The 17164-nt window shown below is 49.1% G+C and overlaps 5 protein-coding genes across 5 annotated transcripts; 4 read left to right on the forward strand and 1 right to left on the reverse strand.

Annotated features, from left to right (window-relative positions):
- The first annotated feature begins 45 nt into the window (after positions 1-45).
- Positions 46-2043, forward strand: LOC120953733 (translationally-controlled tumor protein homolog). The gene is made up of 3 exons (XM_040373943.2): positions 46-179; positions 687-942; positions 1079-2043. Exons 1-3 carry the CDS (start codon positions 152-154, stop codon positions 1308-1310), a joined length of 516 nt encoding a protein of 171 aa, XP_040229877.1. The 5' UTR covers positions 46-151; the 3' UTR covers positions 1311-2043.
- A 480-nt stretch (positions 2044-2523) lies between these two features.
- LOC120953731 (SRR1-like protein) lies at positions 2524-3563 on the forward strand. Its single transcript, XM_040373941.2, has 2 exons — positions 2524-2740; positions 2870-3563. Exons 1-2 carry the CDS (start codon positions 2577-2579, stop codon positions 3561-3563), a joined length of 858 nt encoding a protein of 285 aa, XP_040229875.2. The 5' UTR covers positions 2524-2576.
- Positions 3564-3577: 14 nt separating this feature from the next.
- On the forward strand, positions 3578-4016 carry LOC120953735 (protein FMC1 homolog). Its single transcript, XM_040373944.2, has one exon. It carries the CDS (start codon positions 3578-3580, stop codon positions 3905-3907), a length of 330 nt encoding a protein of 109 aa, XP_040229878.2. The 3' UTR covers positions 3908-4016.
- Positions 3958-6679, reverse strand: LOC120953728 (flap endonuclease GEN). The gene is made up of 3 exons (XM_040373935.2): positions 6223-6679; positions 5210-6152; positions 3958-5145 (listed from the first exon to the last, which is right to left on the reverse strand). The coding sequence occupies exons 1-3, from the start codon at positions 6378-6380 to the stop codon at positions 4006-4008; spliced, it is 2241 nt and encodes a 746-aa protein (XP_040229869.2). The 5' UTR covers positions 6381-6679; the 3' UTR covers positions 3958-4005.
- A 138-nt stretch (positions 6680-6817) lies between these two features.
- On the forward strand, positions 6818-16376 carry LOC120953730 (E3 ubiquitin-protein ligase KCMF1). The gene is made up of 5 exons (XM_040373940.2): positions 6818-8232; positions 9383-9807; positions 10425-10694; positions 13066-13421; positions 13532-16376. The coding sequence occupies exons 1-5, from the start codon at positions 8217-8219 to the stop codon at positions 14166-14168; spliced, it is 1704 nt and encodes a 567-aa protein (XP_040229874.2). The 5' UTR covers positions 6818-8216; the 3' UTR covers positions 14169-16376.
- Positions 16377-17164: the final 788 nt, after the last annotated feature.

The raw sequence follows: 17164 nt of genomic DNA on the forward strand, positions 1-17164 counted from the left end.
TGATGGGGATGTCCCACAGTGCCGGATGTGGTCCGAACTGTCTATATCAAAACGTCGTTCGCTTCAGATCTCTCTTTCCGGTGAGGCTCTTCAGGTGGACGCATCGTAGTTTTTATTAGTTGGACAAAAGTTTTCTCCATCTTCCAACAAAATGAAAATCTGGAAGGACGTTTTCACCGGTAAGTGATAAAATATGTGAAGGGCCATCGTTTTGCGATGGAATATCGTGAAAGCCGCGTGAATTAGTATGCTAAAACTCGCCGCAAAAGTGGTTACAATGTGCCGCTTGTATGTTGCACTCGGTGAGAAGACCGCTGGTTGCCCTCTCTGTCTCTCTCACACACTGGCGAGGATGGCGTATGTGTACGTGTAAAGTCCGTAATTGGAAAAAAGCAGATGCAGTGGCAAGCGTTGTGAATTGGGCGAATGCAACGACGAAAGATCTGTACTATGTGGCTTGCTAATCCTTTTTTTGGATGAAAATATGGTTTCCGTGTGTTTGCTTTATCCTGGCGGCAGGGTACTGCAAACGTAAACAAAAGGATACGCGATGATATTTGAGGTTAGGGGTCATCGTTCGTCTATTTCCTGCAGAGGATGACTCATGGACTTGTGATGGACAAAAAAAGTTAACCGGTGTTCTTTTCTTATTCTTTCACTTTCCCCCGATGAAAATCCATTCTAAGGTGACGAGATGTTCTCGGACACCTACAAGGTCAAGCTGGTGGACGATGTCATGTACGAGGTGTACGGCAAGCACGTCTCCCGCACCCTGGGTGACGTGCAGCTGGATGGCGCCAACCCGTCCGCCGAGGAAGCCGAGGAGGGAACCGAATCCGCCACCGAAAGTGGAGTGGATATCGTCCTGAACCACCGTCTGGTTGAAACCGGATTTTCAGACAAGAAGCAGTTCACCACCTACCTGAAGGACTACATGAAGAAGTAAGTTATGGCGCCCTCCGAGATGGCTGCGGCAGCTGCTGCAATGCAGCCATGTTTGGTTCATGGTGTGCTGTGATGCATGGTGCAAGAAACAGCATCTAACTCTAATTTTGTATTTTCCTTCCCCCCCACACAGACTTGTCACCCGGCTGGAGGAGAAGTCGCCCGGCGAGGTGGAAGTCTTCAAAACGAACATCAACAAAGTGATGAAGGATCTGCTCGGTCGCTTCAAGGACCTGCAGTTCTTCACCGGTGAATCGATGGACTGCGAGGGTCTGATCGCCATGCTGGAGTACCGTGATATCGATGGCGAGTCCGTGCCCGTGCTGCTCTGCTTCAAGCACGGTCTGGAGGAGGAGAAGTTCTAAAGTGTGGTGGTGTTTGTGTATGTGTGTGTGATTGTTGCCGAGACGCGCGTTAGCATCATGCATATATTTTTCAATTTGGTTTAAGCTTTCATATTGACCCCGATTGATCCTGCATCGAGCATAGAAAAGGGCAGACTACTGACTAAACAATAGCGTTATTTATAATGGTGTAAGCAGCGACAGTAGCGCGCTTAGGTGGGATGCGTTTTTTCGCACCGCTTTCCGCGCTCGGGCAGCAGCAACCCGGTAGAGAACAATCGAGGACACTAAACGAAAGGCGAAGAGGATATTTTGAGACATACTTTTTTTTTTATAAATTACCGTCAGCATTTAACTTTACGACTAGGCGCGACATTTCCAAACACGATGCGGATGAGAGCCTCACGGTGTAACGAATCGTCTACAATCATTTACAAGTGTGTGAAGAAAAAGACTAAACAATACTCGCCCGCGCCCCTCCCAACGTGTACGCAGTTCCGTTATGTTATCAACTTTTCGTTGGGCGGTAGCACGGTAGAAAGCGCACGTGGACAGAACATCAGCCCGAACGTGTGCGCGCAAAGGAACGTACCAGAATTGGCATCATGACTTCTTTGGAAGGTGGAGAAAAACCAACACGATTATCTTCTGTGTGCTGCAAGATTTAACAACTTCCTTGCAAAAAATAATAACAACTTCAAGCATGAAACTTAACATCAAATAAAGAAGAAAACATCAATCGTATCAACTGAAACCCCATGGCCTATTGTGTTGATTATTCCGAACGAGCGAATGCGCAGATTTACTTGTATGTGCAGCGAATGTAGCCAGACCTAGGAGCCCGCGGTTGAGATAACGGTAGATGATAGTGAATCCGCGAATCAACAGTTGGTTGGGCGGTGCCGTCAGGTCGTTGGATGAAGTCTATAAAAATCATGCAGGTTCTTGATTCTCTTGGTGCAACTACAGTGATGCATACATTTTAAATAAATTAACATCTGCTGCAGCACGTGTTCGCTGACATACTGAAGTCTTCAATTTGCTGTAGACTAAAAATATCGAACAATAGGTTACAATATTTTAAATCTTGTTAAGTCGGCAATTTGTGTTTCTGATTCCTTAATTTAATATTTTTGTGAATAATTTTATAATTTATAGCAGATTTTATTTTTTTGTCCAAGCATTTTGTTAACCGTCAACGTCATGTCCACCATCCAAGAACACATTGACCGAGGACACGCTGTGGGACAAAGGCAAAACACGCACTTCCAAAACGTAAACAATGCAATGAGCGAGGTGGATGCGGTCGCGAACGAATTGGACTTTAAATTGGTGGTAACGAGGAAAGGAAAAAATCGCTCAAAGCAGAGAAACAAAGCACACACGTTCGTACATCAGCTGGAAGATAAAGAACGCGTCGATCGAACCGAATTTTGCCATAAGACAGTACTGTACGTATCACAAACCACCCTCTCTACTTGCTTCACCCGGCGGCAACCAGAGCATTCCTGGGTGTGTGCATTTGACACCCAACAGACATTTGGCCGTGATTGGTTACATAAATTCAAACCCATTTTCAGCACGCAGCTGCAGCAGGCCGAGGCGGACCTACTGCAGTCGGAGTTTTTGCGCGAGTGTTTGGAAAAGCTTGAGCCGGTCCTGGTCGGCGTACAAGACATCATTTGTCTCGGTTTGGGCAACTTTCTCGACTGCACGATTGCACGCTACCAGCTGGCGTTCATACGCTGTGTACGCAACAAAGCTAATCTCACCGCGAAGGGACAATTTTTCGATCCAGTGTTTACCCCGTCGGAGGTGGACACGCTGCAGCACGCCCTTGGTGAAACCGTCCTGCAGGAGAATCTCGAAGGCAAGTACAGTGTCGAGCGCAAAACACTGTTCTTCCTTCCACACTGTCCGAAGCAGATCGTGAACAACTTGCTGTGGAAGAATTGGTACCCGCACCGGCTACCGAACGTGGTGCTTCTTTGCAACAGTTTCAGCACGGTGGTGAACAACGCTCCGGACCGATTGCTGCGCATCAACGCGGGTTACATCTTGCGCGCGGTCGACCTGTTTCAGGAAGTGCCACTACGCAACAGCTTCCGCTTCGGCGACATATTTAACGACACTTCGCTTCATTATTTTGCGAACAACGACCGCCCGGCAGGGGACAACGCTGCCGTTTGGGACTGCACCGTAGAACCATCGTACGCGGAGGACGATCTCGAGCTCATTTCCAAGGAGAAGGTAGCAAAACTTGCATTTGCTTGAAAGCTTTCGGCACCATGGCAACCGCTATCCGTGCAGCAGCCGGCAGCCGTTCGCTGAAGCAACTGCTTTCCGAGCTGAAAGCGATCCGGTCGGCCGAAGACTCCGGTGCGTTCGCGCTGGCCTCGAAGTACATCACCGACCAGTACCGGCGGTTCGAGACGACGGAACAGCAGCACTGCCGGGCGAAGGAGGAGCTGCAGTTCACGGCGGAGACGTACCGCTGCTACCTGGAGAGCTTGCGCAAGCTGAAGGACCTGAACGAAAGCTACCGCGGCAAGGGCGAACGCAGCATCCGCGACACGGCGGATATGGTGGGCTTCAAGCTGCCGCACGATCCCAAGTAGATGGGCAGGTTGTGTTTCGGGGCTCAAACAAAAACAGTACCAGCCTGGCGTGTAAAAACGTATAAAACGTAAGCAAATCTACATATAATATTATCATTCTAAAAATCGACATCGTATATGATTGTCTGATTGATATCACTTTCCCCGTCGCACGGTCCAACCACAATTTGATCCTTCAGCATAAGCGAACACTCGAACATGTCCATACCATCCGGTTCGTTTCCATGCTCCTGCTGCTCCTCCGGAGGCGGAATGTCAATTGGTTCGAAAAAGAAGCTCATGCGCTTCTTCTTGCTCGGTAGCATCTGGCAAGCGGACTGATTCATCAGCTGCTGCCCATTACCGCCCATTGAAGCGTTCAGTATATCACGCTTCAACACGATGCAATGCTGCACACGGCCGTCTTCTTCCAGTTCTTCCTCCGCTTCCCTCGACAGGGCAACACCACTCTGTGAGAGGAGCTGCTGCAATGCGCTGGCCTTCCGTTCCGTCTCAATAAGTTGCATGTACTCTTCCAGCGCTTGCTGCAGATAGTTTGGCCGGCACAAGCGTTCGATAAAGTTGGACGAATTGAACGTATCGTTTGCTGTGCGATCCTCCGCGATGGCTTCCAGCTCGGCGGTAAAGTTCAGGAAATGATCGACCGAACTCAGGCACGCCTCCTCGGATGATACGTTTAGGGCGTTTGGATGGTTTTCCGTATCACTGCCGCTACTGTTGCCCCTTTGCTCGACCATTTCCTCCTTCTGCGTTTGGCTGTTTGCTTTCGCTAGAAACTCTTTTAACGGAATTTGCCCCTTATCCTTCTTGGTGCGGACTTTCTTCTTCGGTTTGTCCTCGGCAGCCGATGGTATGGTGGGTGCTTTTTTCTTTTTACCCTTGCTTTTGCTTGCGTGAAAGGCGTCCACCAGTTCCGGATATGCCGTCTGCACCAGATCGTGCGGTTCGATCGTACTCCATAAGCTTTCGAGCGTGTTGCCCGCTTCGGCCAGATAGGAATCGATTTGCTCTTGCGGAATTAGCCCCGTAAACATGTTGTGCGCATCTTTCCACACTATTTCGTAGCTAGCGATGCCTTTCGGTGTTCGTTGCTTTTTTATATGATCCGGTTCGAGAAAGATGCTGCTTCGCTTACACGAAGGATGCTCCTTTGCGTATACCTGCCAGCGCGTGAAGAGTGGTAGAAGCTTTTGAAAGCAGTACAGCTCGTTCCACTGCAGGTAGGTAGACATGCTTCTCTGAAAATAGCAAATAAACGCAATGAAAGGATGCACTGAAGCAAACAATTGGGAATGTACGTACAATAAATTTCACCAAGTTGGGCTGCCTCCAGGATAGGTCAAGCGCTGGCAGCTCGCACGGCCGGGTAAGAAACTCTTCTATGATCGGTTCGTGTGGGAATTCCGGATCTTTCAGCGCTTTGCGTTTAATTTCCAGCTCCGTCCGAATGTTGCAACGTTGCTGCTTCCACCGCGTCTCATTGCAGCCGGGCTTCATTCGACAGTCCAAACAACCGGCCCTGCGATGCTGCAGCTGCTTCCCGACGTGACCACACTCGGAGCAGATGTTTTTATCTTCGGCTCGAATTTCCAGCTCCGTCAGCCGATCGGCCGTCTTACGCCAGGATCGAATCTTGGGCAATATTTCACCATTTTCGTAACAGCTGATGAAGCGCGTTACCAGCTCCCGGCCCACCCCCATCACACCGGCCGGACAGTAGTCGCAGCCGGACAGTAGCGCCATGGCAACGATCTTTTCCTGGCCGAGCTGCAGCACGCTTGCGTTCACCCGGGTAAGATCGTAAATCTCGACCGAGCCCCCGTTCTGGGAGGCACAAAAGTTGCGAAACACACGAACGGCACCGTACGCAAAGCAGTCCGAATCCTGGCTGATCACACCGTAGATGAGATTGTCCCGGTTTAGATAGGCGCACAGGGCTTCCGCTTCCCCGGGTGCCTGCACGCACACCAACCCCATGGCGCTGAGCAGTTCCTCGCACTGCTTCAGCACATGGTGAAACCGGTTCCGTTTCTGTTCCGTCGGTTTGGCGGGCTTTTCCGTGGTCTGCGTACTGCTGACCGTTGCTTTGTCGCAGTTGGCAATCTTCTTGGGGCGCGCTCCGCGGAACTGCATCTGATTGCGCTTAACGATTACGCCGTACTTTAGCGGCGGTGCCGTGCCCTCCAGCACAAAGACAGGCGTGATGCCGGTTTGCAGCAAGTAGCAGGTACGGAAGAACAGATTGCTGCAATTGGTCAATTGGATGTTTTGGTTAGATAGGCTGTTTTGGGAAGCAATGAACCACTGGCACCGACCGTAGATAGAACCGCGGATGGACGAAATAATCCACAACGTTCAAGCTTTCGCACACCCAGCCGGAAAGATCGATCGCAACCACCTTATTGCTCAGCTCGAACAGTGGCTTGCGCTCCATGTGCGGAGTTAGTAAATTCCAGAGATCTTTTACACCCATTTCGTGGAGTTGATGCGCTAATGCGGCAAAACAATCGTTGTTCAAACGTTTCACCACATTTCAACTGAACGTAAACAACCGTTGAATCAAGGTACACAAAGCACTGCAGAGGTGGACCGTGGTGAATTAAGGAGCAGTTTGACGTTTGACCAGTTGACAGCTAATGCCCAATCTACACGTGGTACCGATGGACGTTGCAACTCCGTTGTGTATTCATATTTTATTGCTGTTAATTAGCTCACAGGATTGCGCAAATGATCAATTTGCATGATTTAGAGACATTTTTGTTTGGAGGAAACAAAATCTTAAACATAAAGCGCAGCGCAGATCGTTAACTACAATTTCGATTCTCCAACCCGCAACGGGTGTACGAACTGTCATCTGTCGCCTTAGCGCCGTGTAGACACCGCATCGGTACGACGAATCGAAGTGAGTGTGTGAGCAGCAAAGCAAAGAGTCATCATCACGGGCGCAAGAAGGGAATGATTTTTTCGTCGCGGAAAAAAACGAGCTGTGCAAGAATTCCCATCCCAACTCTCTGTGCCGTGTGCCGTGTGCGAAACTCCAACTGTCCTGTGGTGCCCTGCCGCCCGACACCGGAACCGGAAGGACACGCCATAACGTTCGGGTGAAGAGGGAAAGAAAAAGAAAGCGCACGAAAGAGGTGCTCCCGTCGCTCTCGAGTTACATCGGAAGTGGTGGCAAGGCAAATAAAACGTCCAATGCCATTGTGTGGCCACCGTTCGTCGTGCGGTTCGCTTCATCTGCCAAGTGTGTGCGTCCGTGTTAACTGCGTCCAATAATTATTAAAGGCTCGCTGTGCTGCCGATCTGTGAATATGCATTGCGTTACTGCTGCACAATAGAGCGAAGAACCAATACGGGCCCCAGCGTACAGGTGAATGTGTGCGGTCGCACACTGACATTCATAAACACACACACACACATAGCCAGAGAAGAGGAAAAGAAAAATACACATCGCTCGCCCCACAAACCACGGTGTTATGTGAATAGTTTTCCTAGCCTGGCCTGCTTGCGCTGCTGACGGTGTATGTGTGCGTGTGCGTGTGCGGTGCGTGTTTGTGCGTACGTATATTGCGTGTGCCCCGATACAGGGTGTATGTGTGTTTCGGAGCAGCAAAGGCGACACCGAATTGTGCACTTTTCTAGCACTGAAAATTGTGTCAGACGGTGTGCGTGAGTGTGTGTGTGTGAGAGAGTGGTGCGTCAGTGGGTGGGGGGATCGCACAAAAGTATCAGTGCAATAATCAAAGGGAGAGGAGGCGGAGCGGAGCCCCCGGCGTGCAAGGGAACGGGAAAAGGTTGGCAAAAGAGTGGGACAACCCTGCTGCCGCAGCCAACTATCGATCACATTGTCACACGGGTGTCACGGAAAAGCAGAGGCACAAAGCACACATACACATACACACACACAGTTGTACCGTTCGGGGTGCGATTTTTGTGAAAAGCGAGGTGAGCCTAACGGGGACGGTTGTGCTCGGTGCTGGTGTTTAGTCAGATTTCCCCCCACTCATCCCCCCACCCCGCCCCGCTGCAAAGGGCGCGCATCTCCGAACAAGTAGGCCGACCAGACAACGGTGCAGAGAGGGGTGAACGGTGAAAATCGGTGTTGTTCGCTAGTGTGTGCGCGCGCGAGTGTAGAATTGCATTGGCCGTTCTCTTGGCTACGCGCGGCTCCCGGTGTGTGTGTGCGTGCGTGCGTGTTGGCCACTGTGTGTCTCTTGCTGGCCTGGCCTGGTTGCCGACTAGTGTGTGTGTGTGTGTGCGCGCGTAGTGTGTGTGCTTAAGGTGCCGGAGGTCTAGGAGTGAAAAAATAATGAGTCGCCATGAAGGTAATACAAAATTTGCAGTAAACGATCAATCACAAATACATCCCACCGAGAGATGGAAGAGAGAGAGAGAGAGACAGAGAGAGATATTGCGGAAAAATCCGACTACTAGATTGTGATTTGTTGCCACTTCATTTCGTTCCTGCCTGAGGCCGGAAGGGAAAGCCCGGTGTCTAACGATAACCGGACAAAACAACACATATCATCCACCAACATCACCATATTGTGTTTCCCTTAGCGGATGGTAGTGGTGGTGATGGCCAACCAAAAAGGGCAGTCATTCCTAGGGCGGTGGATTTGTTTTTGTAGCACTGCCAAAGTCCGTCCGTTCTCTTCTGCCCCTGAGAGGAGGGGTTGTGAAGGGTGCCATTGCACGCGGGACCACGATACGACGACATGTGCTGGTGCTCGGAAATGGCGACTCGGTGAGCGTCAACCCTGGGCGGGATCCCCGGGATGATCTCAATTACTACGCACTACCGGAATGACCTGGATAGAATGACCTACGTCCCGCGCCAGCTGGCGGTGTACGCGATGACCATATTGCACCACGAGAGGATAGAACCATCGACCGCACATCGGCACTAACTACACATGACACATCGTCGCAAGTACTTGCAGCGCCAGCGCCTCCCTTCGTCCTCAAACGCAAGAAGCAATGAGCACAGAACAGCATTCTTTGTGCTGCTAAATATAGAGGATTTTTTCTGTGAACATACAAACATACACACACACACATCAACACTGTAGTTGGGAGGCTGTCGATCGTCATGACCGCCTTGTCCTGTAAGTGTGTGTGTGCATGTTTCTTCCTACTAGGCTAACTCAAAGCTTGTTCATCTCCCTTGGAAACGCTCGCAATGGTCCTCTCCTTGAAGCGGCTTGTCCGTAAGAATAAACACCATGCGGATATCCCATCGATTGCTGCTTTGTATCGGATCGAGGGCCTCCATTCCCTCCACGGTCGGCGGGACGAAACGAAGCAAAAGGGCAACAAACAACAATCTTATCCAACTCACTCTCAGTCTCTCCCACTCACACACGCTCCCTCCTAACAAAGGGAAGGTTTAAGGACGTTTTTGAAACTAATTAACTAATCTTTCTTCTCCGCTCGCGGGGTCCAAACCCCCATCCCTCTCCCTCTCCCACACAGGGGTCAGCTGTGATTCGTGCTTGAAAAGTAACTTCCGCGGCAGACGGTACAAGTGTCTGATCTGCTATGATTACGATCTGTGCGCGACCTGCTATGAGGAGGGCGCGACCACAACCCGCCACTCGACCGACCACCCGATGCAGTGCATACTGACGCAGTCCGACTTCGAGCTGTACTATGGGGGCGAGGTGCTGCAGGCCGACCAGCCCCAATCGTTCACCTGCCCGTACTGCAAGCGGATGGGGCTGAGCGATTCCGCCCTGCTGGAGCACGTCAGTGCGGAGCACACCGACACCGGGCTGGAGGTGGTGTGCCCGGTCTGTGCCGCGCTGCCCGGCGGCGAGCCCAACTTCGTGACGGACGATTTCGCGCGCCATCTCAGCCTGGAGCATCGGAGCGGATCCCGGGATCTCATCTCGTTTCTGATATCCTTTTCAAATATGCTACTGAATCTGTCGTCGTAACGATCAGCTTTTGTAGGGAGGCTCTCGATCTTGTGCGGAGGATAGTGGATGCAAAGTAAAAGGGACATTGGAATGATAGGATTAAATTAAAAAAGCACAGGATGTAGTTTTAATAAGCTAACACAGCACTGTATGTCGATACCTGCAAGATCGATGCATTCGTGTGAGAAAGAAGTGTAATTGCTGATCATTTGTATATGCGAGTTGTTTAAAAATGTTTTACCAATTAGCTTAGTCCATGTTACGGTAGTTTCATTAGGACGCAAAGAGAAATTTGTAGATTTGTACATTCAGTTACTGTCTTTAAAGGATTTACCTTCATGCCAGGATTCTTCGAACGATCTTCACAATCATATCGACTTTCCATAGGTTTTCGATAGAGTCACAAAACCATGACAGGGGATATTAATATCGAGATTCTTGCCACATGATTAATAAGATCGTTAGGGCCACGTTTCAACGCATACAAACAGCTAGATCGAGCGTCTCCCTAACATCTCTCTTTTCTCCACAGTCCAGCTCCACTCTGGTAAAGTTTTCCTTAACTGAAGATTTGCTTTTTTCGTTCGGTTGTGTACGATGAGCCATCAGCGATCCGCCACGGAGGTGTCAGAAGGATGCCCCACTCGGGCCGTGCGCTCGGCGGGCCCCGATCCCGTCGATCCAACATGCACTTCAGCTCATCCGGCGGAGGGCTGTCCACGCTGTCCCCGTCGGGCAGAGAGTCGGTTGACCCGATCGCGGAACTGCTGCAGCAGCTATCGAACGTACGTCGCGGTGGTGCGCCGCAACCATCACAGCTGCAGCAACTGCAAATGCAGATTCAGCTCGAGCGACAGCAAGTCACCGTAAGTGTCATGTCGGTAGCAATGGTGGGCTCAGGTCGGGGCCAACACGCCACATAAATAGTGTAAACAAAGCTCAGCTGATTTGCGACTCGTACTCCACCAGCGGGGAAGGGAGTTTCACTCATATGGCAAATTGAAATTCTTCACCGTCGTCGACCGGGACGAGTAGTCGGTGACGAAAAGTGAAAAGCGTATTAGTGTATTAAATTTAAACTCGTTGCGCAAACTGACCGAATGTGGGTTCATTTCGCGCACCCGAAAATTACACAACAGAGAGTGTTTGTGTGTGCTGGTGTATTGGTGCATAATGCCACCTACCCCTTCCCTCTATCGTGCCCTTTTTGAGACCGCCCGAATCCACCATCCTGACAACTGTTTGAGCGGATGGTAGTGTGCGAATGGCGGCAGTGTGCCGATTGCATTCCACCGTTCGAAACCTCGCCAACACGATCCGAGCATGAGAATGGGTTTCGGTTGTATCGTTAGGTCCGTCTGTTTGCCCATGTACATGAAACGAACCCCGCTGTTCGGGGTGTAGCTGCGTTTGTTTGGAGCAGCGCACAATTTCAAACCACTCGCTGGTTAAAGTTGGCTGTGAGCCTTCTGGTAGTGTTCTCGCGCCCCCTTTCCAGCTTGCCTGGACCCGTCGTAACCGCCCGTTACCCTTACAGCGCCCGTAGTGTTGATCGTGTGTGTGTGTGTGTGCGTGCGTGTGACAAGGAGCAGCGGAAGGAAGGCGCATGAAGTGAGGGCAAAAGTCATCGCGAGGAGAGAGTTACGGCAGCGGCAGTGGATCAAAATTCAAAATAGAGCATCCCCGCTTTCGTCGTCTTCGTCGGAGGAGGAGAGTAGAAGGCGGGTGCCAAGCAGCAAATATTCGGTGCAGACGACGTTACATTTGGCCGCGAACACAAAGGCAGGCGCGCAAAAGCGCGGTTTCGTTACGGTGCTGAAGACGCGTGTCGTTGTTGCACTTTTGCCATCCCCTCTGCCTGCAACGGGGGCGCTGGGCAGCCGTTCTTCGATGCATTCCGGGGGCGGTAGCACCAGCGGTAGAGCGCGTCGCAGTGCAGTACCCGGTGCACACCTTCCAGCGATTCCGCCGATTGCGTTTTTGGTAGTTTCCTAGGAGAAATTCTCCGCTTCGTATCGTTGTATCATCATCCAATAGTGTACATTTAGTGAATCTTTGTCATCATCCTCACCTTCACTACTACTGGTACTCTACTACTGCTACTACTACTACTTCTACTACTACTGCTGCTGCTACCATCGATAGGGCATAGTGTAGTGGTGTGGCGTTCTACTTCTTATTATCGCTACACCCACAAACCACCACCACCTTCCCCCAACACCTGTTTTAATCAACTCCGTCCTTCCGCTCTTTGGTACAAGCAGTGCACTACTGTGCTAACGGACGGCCCTCTCCTGTGCGCGAAGAACAACCTATCGAATTATCAACCCTCCCGCGCGCGCGTGTGTGTGTACCGTCGTATGCGATCATCCTGTGTGCTGTGGATGTTTGTGCGCGTGTTTTGTATCGGCGCCGTATCAAAATGCAGTGCTGATGCAGCCGATGCCACGGGAAGAACAATGTACGAAACAATCGTAGTGCACTTTTGGCGCCATCCATGGGCATTGCTTCTCGAAGTAGCCTTTTTCTGTTACACGTTCCTTGTTTTGTATGCCAGCTTGTTTACCACGGTAATTGCTGATTATGATTGTGGCTTTGCAAAACTCTTTTTTTTCTACCATATTATTATCGATCAAAGTTCCTTGACACAAACGCTTTGGCTTAGTTTTGCTTGCTTGTTTGCACGGTGGCAGCAGTCGATATCGTACGAAGAGAGTGAGCGGGGAATATTCCGAGCTGCTGCTCAACAGCATCGATTTATTGTTTGCTAAAACATAACGTTAACTCCACCCTGGGGCAGGATAGAACGAACAATTCGTTAGTGGAATTTTGTCGGTTGGTGAGGGGGAGGGGTTTGCAGCTGCTTACCTAAATTTAGAACTTTATTGTGTGTATAAGGATGTCATGGTACATCGAGCACTGGATTTTGCGTTGCTAGGTGCCGTCAACAACGATTGGGCCAACTATCCATCCATCCGCCAACGGGGCCAGATTTTGGAACGGGGGGTTCGCCTTAGTATAGTGTACGCTGAGGTCGTTTAAATTTAACCCGTAAAAAGTACATCTTAAAATCGTCCAAACATTCGAATAATAATTTCGTATGTGACATTAGAATACGCGTAGAGGATGGAATGAATGTTGTAATGGAAACGTAGCAGCATCAATCGGAATCGAAGCTGTGTGTATGCAAACCAGTAATTATTGTTCTCATTTTTTCCCCTTCCCCCATGCTTCAAGGCCGCTCGTCAACAGTTGGAACGACTACCGAGACGACAGCAGCAGCCGGCCGTCGTGTCCTCCGCCCCGAACGCAACCGGTGTCAACAACAATGCGATCGGCGCGACACAAGCCAATCCGAACCATACAATCATCACACTGAACGCCGGCGGGCGCGATGGTCCGATCGCAGCCTCCTCCTCGTTGCCAATGGTGTCGACCGGTGTCGGCGGGGTGTGCAATGTGCCCGGTACGGTTGGCGGTGCAGCCGGCGCTGGTTCCAGCGCGCAGCAGTCGCAGTTTCTGATGGCCCGCTTCATGGTGCCCACCATGGACGATGCCGAACAGACCCAGCTGGGACGTGATAGAGCGGACAGGTGAGCGCATAGAGAGGGGAGGCAAGGAATTGCCAAGCACTTGGCAGAACGCATTTTCCTTACTCATATTGGTAACGGTTTTGTTGTTTTCTCTTGCCACCTGCTTGCAGATCCCAATTTGTTCAAGCTTTAATGTTATCAACCATCGCAAACGTTCAACCGTTCAACAAAAACGCCGAGGAAGAGCTGTCCGATGAGTTGAGTTCAATGAATTTAGGTGTCGGCGGTGGCACCAACACGTGCAGCAGTACCGTTAACAGTAGTGTAAAGAGGCCGGCATCGGACGATGGTGGCGAGACCGCGGTGGGGGAGCTGCTGCTACAGGATGGTGGTGCTACGGACAGCAGCAACTACGGCAAGGAGGATGGCAATTGTGATAGTTTCAAGCTAGGTGCCGATTCCGCCAACGGTGGGTCGAACGACGAGTCGCCGAACATGATGCATCCGTCGGCCGCACAGCACGCGCTAGGTCCCCAGCAGCAGCAGCAGCAGCAGCGTGGTGGACATGCCGGCAAATCGAAAAGCGGCAGCTCGACCAAATCGGGCCTGGGTGGTGGCGGTGGTGCCGGTGGTGGTGGTGGTGGCGGCGGTCCAGTTGAGCGCAGAGCGTCCCGCCAAACGCCCCCGTCCGGTGGTGGTGGCGCTAACGCGGCCAAAGCCCGCGAACTGAAGCAGGCGAACTCTTCGTCAAACACTTCCACGTCGGTGTCGTCGAGACAGCAGCACCACGTGCCCGACTCCAGGTAGTGTTTGGTCGGTGAACTGGTATAAGTTATTTAGCAAAACAGCAGGAGCAGCATGAAAACAGAAGAAGCGGACAGTGGGAGAGTAATCCGGTAACCGATGCCGTTGCCGTCGCCCGTAGCAGTAGTAGCAGTGTAGTCACACAAAAACAAACCCACATTATCTATTTGTCTCTTAATCCATGGAATGGTAAGGTAAAGGGACGGTTAGGCGAAGAAAAATGCAACTCCCTTCCGCTCCCATTGAGGTTTTCTGCACGACTGGCAGTGGAAATAAATTATAGAATGTGTGTGCGTGTGTGTGTGTGTGAGCTGAATGAATGTGTGTGAGAGGCAGTAATATCGGCAGTAAGGCTACGCAATCGGGGAGAAATAGGGAAGCATGTGCTTTGTTTTTGCCTCACCTACATACAGTGGGAGTGTTTTTTGTGTGTGTGAGTGTGTGTGTGTAAAACAAGAAGAAGAAGAAAAAAACAAACAGCAAACAAGTAAAATTATTATGTGTGATCACCAAACCAAGCAAAACAAAACAGAAACGCAGTAAGAGAATGAATCCAAGAATCGGCAGATAATGCAAATTAGCCAGCACTGGGCAACATTTAAGCGGAAAGAAAAGTATACACCACCTTCATCAGCTCTAACGGAGGGTGGTGGTGGGTGGGAAAATTGGATGTAGGAAATTTATGCCACAAACAAACACAGGTCACATAAACTACTAAACCACTAGAGCTATCTTTGTAAGAAGGAATGGAATAATAAGGTGGCGGCAGCGGGACGTTGGTTTTGAGTGTGATAACGAATTTGAGAGTATTTTTGAAGCACCAAAAATATGGTCAGAAGTGATTTATCACACGAAAAATGCTGCATTTCAATTAGCCAAAAAGAAAAGGAAAAGAAGAACAAAATTACATTTGATCCATCCAATTCTCTCAGTTGTTCATCGGTGCCCACCTGTGAAGCCACGTTTGTTTCCTTCTTATACTGTGCATAGTCTTTTTAAAAGACTCTATGCTAACGCTTTCGATTGTAATATTGGTTGGTAATAATTTAACATACTTATTCTTATACGCGTATAGTTTAAACTTGTTCACTATCTGCACATATACACACAGTTCAAGCATCGACACATGGGGTCAGAGCGAAATGGGGTTTGTTTTCGGCAACTTCATGCAGCAGCAGCCAGCAGCCTGGTGTGTTCTGTGAACGTGGAACAAATAATCTTACTTGAATTTGTGCCGGTTCGCGGACGGCTATCGTCGATGGTACTCGATGGTGTACTACTACCGTCGATGGATCGAATTTCAACTAACCAAACACACACACACACATACAATGCATGTTGTTCTTGCAAATGCTGAGCATTAATCTTGGTCCTTGTTAGTATACAAAGTCTGACATTAGAAGAAAGGGAAACAAGCAAACAAACGACGGAATGGTTTTCAACGGCCCAAACCTGATTGGGAGCGTTGGGAATGTAAAAAAAACATAGATGGGAGGGAAAGATCGAGCGAAAGAGCGAACAGAATACATTATTAATCATTGCGCAAAAAGATATCGTACGATTCAAACAAGCACCATGCCAAGCTGAGATATCCTATAAGCTAAGCACTAGTAATAACCGTGAATATATGGACCTGAAGCCAAGAGGGAGTGAAAGCAGTCGATAAGAGTGATGATGATGCAAGTGATGCAAAGTAGAAGAGTTAGAGAGGGAGAGAGATAAGGAAGAGGAAGAGAGAGAGATAGAGAGGCCATTCATAAACGTGTTTGTTGGATATTTCTTAAAAATTCAGTTAGCGTTGCATTACTCCACACTACCAACTCCCAGGCGGCGGGAGTGCACTACTGAACGCAAGAACGGGCGGCACTTCTTAACGCAAAAGCGAAAAGTGTACATCTATACAAGGTATAACACACAGCATCCATATATACGTTATGCTACTTAGTTTAATTTGGGCCGACTGATGATTCGTCCTGCGAAGGTGTTCCGTTCCGCAAAAAAAAAAATGCGAAGGCTATATACGCTTCACTTGGATTTGGTTCGTTTGCGAGTCTGCTGCACACGGTTGGAGGAGAAAAGGGGAGTTTGCAAAAAAAAACGAGGAGGAGCGTCGTGCATGATATGTTGTGTTGTACATTTATGTTTTCCATATTCACACTCTCCGTTGGTATGTTTTTACTTTTATCCTTGCGAAAACATTAGTTTCGTGCGCCTCCCCGGTAGAATTAGAACGTTTTGTGCTCATGTTTTGTGTTGTTATCAATGGGGTCCGGTTTACACAAATGGTCAACGGTCTTAGTGTGAAGCTGGAGCCATTCGAGCGGCCGTTCGGTCCGGTCTTCGTTTTCAAAATATTATTATTTTTCCCAGCTGAATTCGTACATGATTCTTCAACAAGAAAAAAAAGTATATTTATCTAGCGCTTGTATAGAAATTTAAATTTTAAAAACAATCGATAATTACAACAACAACAGAAACAAGTAATATTTCAATGTTGAAAATAAAGCAAGACATAGAAAAAAAAATGCTGGTTTGCTTCGAGATGCGATTTATTTTGGTTCTGATTGGAGCTGTAAGTATTGTGCAATGCGAGCTTGGGAAAAAGTAGTTGTTGCGCAATAATAAGTTCGTAATATTGGTGCATATAAATTATTAATGTTTGGTTGCAAGAGAGCTATGCAGGGTAAGTTTATGATCGGACACATTTTTGCAAATTTTGTTATATTTTTAATGAAAGAAATATGATAAATTTAGAAAAAGATCAAAATTTTTAATATTTAAAAATGAATACAGTAGAACCCGAATCGATTATCCGGGGTTGGATTAACCGGTGGGCGGCTTATTCGTGCGCGTCAATTTAGACAGCTGTTCAATCGTGGCGAACATTTACAGCGATGGTCAAGTTGAAAAAACTTTTTTTTGTGCAGCTATCTAGTGTTTAGTGATATTTTCAAATTTCATTTTTGTGCATAAACAGTTTTTTAAACCCATAGTTATTG

This window comes from Anopheles coluzzii, chromosome 2 (assembly GCF_943734685.1).
Source record: "Anopheles coluzzii chromosome 2, AcolN3, whole genome shotgun sequence".
Classification (NCBI taxonomy): domain Eukaryota; kingdom Metazoa; phylum Arthropoda; class Insecta; order Diptera; family Culicidae; genus Anopheles; species Anopheles coluzzii.